The sequence below is a fragment of the Monoraphidium neglectum genome (genome assembly GCF_000611645.1).
Source record: "Monoraphidium neglectum strain SAG 48.87 unplaced genomic scaffold scaffold03288, whole genome shotgun sequence".
Lineage (NCBI taxonomy): Eukaryota > Viridiplantae > Chlorophyta > Chlorophyceae > Sphaeropleales > Selenastraceae > Monoraphidium > Monoraphidium neglectum.
Window position 1 is genome coordinate 1875 of NW_014010340.1, and position 4032 is coordinate 5906.

At 66.3% G+C, this 4032-nt stretch overlaps 1 protein-coding gene across 1 annotated transcript in view; it reads left to right on the top strand.

The window, feature by feature from the left end:
- Positions 1-564: 564 nt before the first annotated feature.
- Positions 565-4032, top strand: part of MNEG_12526 (Sec1 family domain-containing protein 1) — a gene marked incomplete at both ends in the record, with an annotated part of 4137 nt that continues 669 nt past the window's right edge. Inside the window, 7 exons of the mRNA XM_014039003.1 lie at positions 565-595; positions 755-1275; positions 1620-1934; positions 2229-2396; positions 2587-2673; positions 2956-3042; positions 3303-3452. Coding sequence (XP_013894457.1) covers positions 565-595; positions 755-1275; positions 1620-1934; positions 2229-2396; positions 2587-2673; positions 2956-3042; positions 3303-3452 — 1359 coding nt within the window. The remainder of the gene's footprint in view (positions 596-754; positions 1276-1619; positions 1935-2228; positions 2397-2586; positions 2674-2955; positions 3043-3302; positions 3453-4032) is intronic.

Here is a 4032-nt window from a genome sequence, read left to right on the forward strand (position 1 = left end):
GCCGACGCTCGGCGGGCGCGGGGCGATGGGGACTGGCTCAGCCACCACCTGCAGCAGGCCGCTCTGGGGTCCGGGGCCGGGGGCTGGGGCGGCCGGGCAGCGCCGGCGGCGCGAGGCGTGGGGCCGGCTCAATGCAGGTGCACGTGCGAGCTGGGACAATTGGTCGCCGCTGCCACCACAAGTCAAGGACGTACGGCGTTCGATACTATCAGCGGCTGAACAGCGTCCACAGCTAATCCGATGGGTGAAGAACATCCAATCGGTTCAGTGAGCTCGAGTCACTGTGTGAAGTGGGTGATCTCGAGCATCAGCATACGGTGAATCTTGACTTCGGTGATTTGGCATTGCACTCCTTGGATTTTCCAAAACATATCCAGCACAGGGAAGCGAGCGACGGTACTCACGGGTGTTTGGATGGTGCTTCGTGTGGTGGCCCCTGATCGCTGCAGATACTGGGAGTAACAGAGGAATCCTGTCAATTGATAGATGAAAGTGAAGGTTCAGTGGAAAAGTGGGCAGGAGTGATCTCGAGGCTGCAACTCCCAACTGAGCCAGCCCCTCTCAATGGCGCTCAACATCCGGCAGAGGCAGTGTGGTGAGCAGCTGAAGTTTCTAGATCGCCATCAACGGCGGTGCTTTCGCCCCGCAACAATGCGCGCATGTGATAACGCATTGCTGCGCGCCCCGCTTCGGATCCACCCGCCGGTGTGCGCATGCGCGTCTCGCCCAACCCCGCAACCCTTCCCCCCCGCAGATGCGCTGCTGCGCATGCTGAACCTCCACGCCGACCGCGGCGCGGCCCCCGGCCCCGGCCCCGCGGCCGGCGCCGGCGCCGCCCCCGGCTCGGAGCTCTACAAAGTACTCATCCTGGACAAGCCCTGCCGCGACATCGTCGCACCGCTGCTGCGCGTCAGCGACCTGCGGCGGGCGGGCGTGACGCTGCACCTCGCCCTGGAAGCCGAGCGCCAGCCGATCCCCGGCGTCCCGGCGGTGTACCTCCTGCGCCCCACCCCCACGGGCGCCGACCGCGTCGCCGCTGACCTGGCGGCCGGCCTGTACGACTCGGTGCACCTCAACTTCGCCACGTCAGCGCCCAACCAGCTGCTTGAGCGGATTGCGGCGGGCGCGGCGGCGAGCGGGAACCTGGGGCGCGTGGCGCGCGTGTTTGACCAGTATGTGTCGTTTGTGGCGCTGGAGCCGGGTCTGTTCAGCCTGGGGCTGCCGGGAAGCTACGTGGAGCTCAACGATCCGGCGGCGCGGGACACGCAGATTGAGGTGCGTTTGTTTCTTTGTTTGTGTGTGTGTGTGTGTGTGTGTGTGTGTGTGTGTGCGTGTGTGTGTTTGGGGGTGCTGTGGCTGGGGCTGGGGCGCGGAGGCAGATAGCGGAGGGGGAACGGCCCGGCTGGCAGGGGAGCGGCGCTCTGGGGACGAGATGGGGAGCGGCGGCGGCCGCGTTGCAGGGATCATGACGGCGGCCGTGCAGTGTCGCAGCGGCCCGTCTGCGAATGCAAAGCGGCCTGGCATGGGACAAGGTGCTGCTCAGCCGCAGCTCGACCTCTTTGCGATTCGTCACCCGGCGCGTGCCCAAACGCCCGCGCCGCCGCCGCCCGCGCCGCCAGGCCGCGGTGTCGTCGATCGTGGAGGGGCTAGTGTCGGTGCTGGTGACGCTGCAAGTCGTCCCGATCATCCGCTGCCCCCGCGGCGGCGCTGCGGAGCACGTGGCTGCGGCGCTGGAGGGCCGACTGCGGGACCTACTGAAGGGCCGCAGCAACCTCTTCAGCGAGCAGCCGGCCGGCGGCGGCGCGGGGGCTGGTGGTGGCGGCGGCGGCGCGCTGGCGGCGACGCTGAGCCGGCCGCTGCTGGTGCTGTTTGACCGGAACTTTGACCTGAGTGTCATGCTGCAGCACACTTGGAGCTACAAGCCGCTAGTACAGGTGCGGGCTTGGAGCCGGCGCCGGCATGGGATGAGCGGTTTTGGAGATGCACTTGCTGTGCAGCAGGCTGTAGCGCAGCTGCGTTGGCTGCATGGGGTGTTTTCAGGGGTGGGAACGGGCGGCGCAAGCGCGAACGCCGCTCCAGGGGAAACAGCCGCTCGCAGCGACGCCGGCGGCCTGCGCAGCAGCGCAACCTGTGAACACAGCCGCGCCGCCGAGCACGGACCCCAGCGACAACGCCGACCGCCGGTCAAACCGCCAGTCAACCACCGGTCAACCGTTGGTCAACCGCAGGACGTGCTGGGGCTGCGGCTGAACCGCGTGACCCTGGGGTCGGGCGAGCCGGCCGCGGCTGCGGGCGCGGGCGCGCCGGCGGCGCCGCTGCAGCAGCAGAAGAAGGGATACGATGTGGATGAGAAGGACTTCTTTTGGGAGGCATGCGGCAGCATGCCCTTCCCCAGGGTGCGTTGGTTTTGGGGGGAGACACAGGGCATCTATTGTGTGTGCATGTTGTGTGTGTGGGGCGCGTTGCCGCGGCGCCGTTGCGGCGGGCGCTCGCCTGGCCCCGATCTCCCCTCTCCTTGCATAACGTGACCCGTGACTGCAACGTGTGACATGTGCCCGCATCATGTCATTCACGCCCTTCCGCCAGGTGGCGGAAGAGGTCGAGTCGCAGCTTCAAAAGTACAAGGCTGCGGTAGACGACATAAACGCAAAGGCGGCCGCAGGGGGGCACCAGGTGACGGCCCCTGGCGCATCTGGGTGTAGGGGAGGGGTTTGGTGGGGCGAAGAGCCTTGTGGCTCACCTGTGCAGTGTGACAGCAGTGTTTTGCTTATGAGCAGCGGCCTTTCAAAGCAGATGCGGAGCACGCACCCCGCCTCGACGGCCGCCGGCCTCCCCGCAGCCAGCCCCCGCGCCCGGCCACGTGCACCCCTTTTGCTCTGGCTCCGCGAGCGCGCCTGAACTTGCGGATGCCCCCGCGCGACGCACGCCCTGTCGGTCAAACGCGGTCAAACGCAGCATGGCGAGGTGGTTGACCACGACGAGCAGCTGCGGCGCAACACGCAGCACCTCATGAGCGCGGTGTCCAGCCTGCCGGAGCTGCAGGTCAGGGCGTTGCGCGTGTGTGTTTTGTGTGTGTGTGTGTGTTTTGTGTGGGAGTGTGTGGGAGTGTGTGTGTCTGTGTGTGTATGTGTGTGTGTCAAACAGGGCGGATTTTGGAGAAAGCGAAGAGAGGGGGTCGTGCGCCCCTGCCCGCGGCGTTTGGGTGCGCTCTCGCGCCGCTCTTAAGTTTGGTGGTGAAGGTCTCACACAATGAGACACACAAACACAAACACAATCACACACACACAACCATCAACCCCCAGGAGCGCAAGAAGGTGCTGGACAAGCACACCAACCTGGCCACGGCCCTGCTGGGCGCCATCAAGGCGCGCGGCCTGGACGGTCTGTACAACACAGAGGAGGAGGCGCTGGCGGGGAAGGGCGATGCGGCGGCGGTGGTGCGGCTCATACAGGTGGGAGGGTGGCGCACGTGTGTGTACGCGTGTGCGTGTCGGTGAGCGCGTGCGTGCGTGCGTGTGTCTGCTGTGTCCGCGGCTCATACAGGTGGGGGGCGGAGAGGGGGTACAGTGTGTGTAAGGGTGGGGGTGGAAGAGGGTGGGGTGCGGTTGAAGATGAAGGATGTGTGTGTGTGTGTGTGTGTGTGTGTGTGTGTGTGAGGCGGACAGGGAGTGTGTGTGGTGTGTGTGAGAGTGTGTATAAGAGTGTGCATGTTTGTGCGTGTGTGTGTGTGTGCGTGTGTGCGTGTGTGCTCACACGCGCGCTCGCGTGTGTGTGTGTGTGAGTGTATGTAACGGGATGCTTCTTTTCTTGCGGGGGTGCGACTTGGGATGTGCTACCAAAGGGCTCGCAGCCACGGGCACACCTCGGGGCCGACGGTGCGTGGCGGGTCCGCCGTCGCGCGGCCGCGCGCGGGCGCGCGTGCAGCTCAGGCCGCACTCCCAAACGCACACGACACTCGAATCGCCTCGCGGCGGGCGACTCCGGGCGCGCAGCAGCCGCCGCCGCTTCCAAACAGCTGCCTCCGCCCTGCAC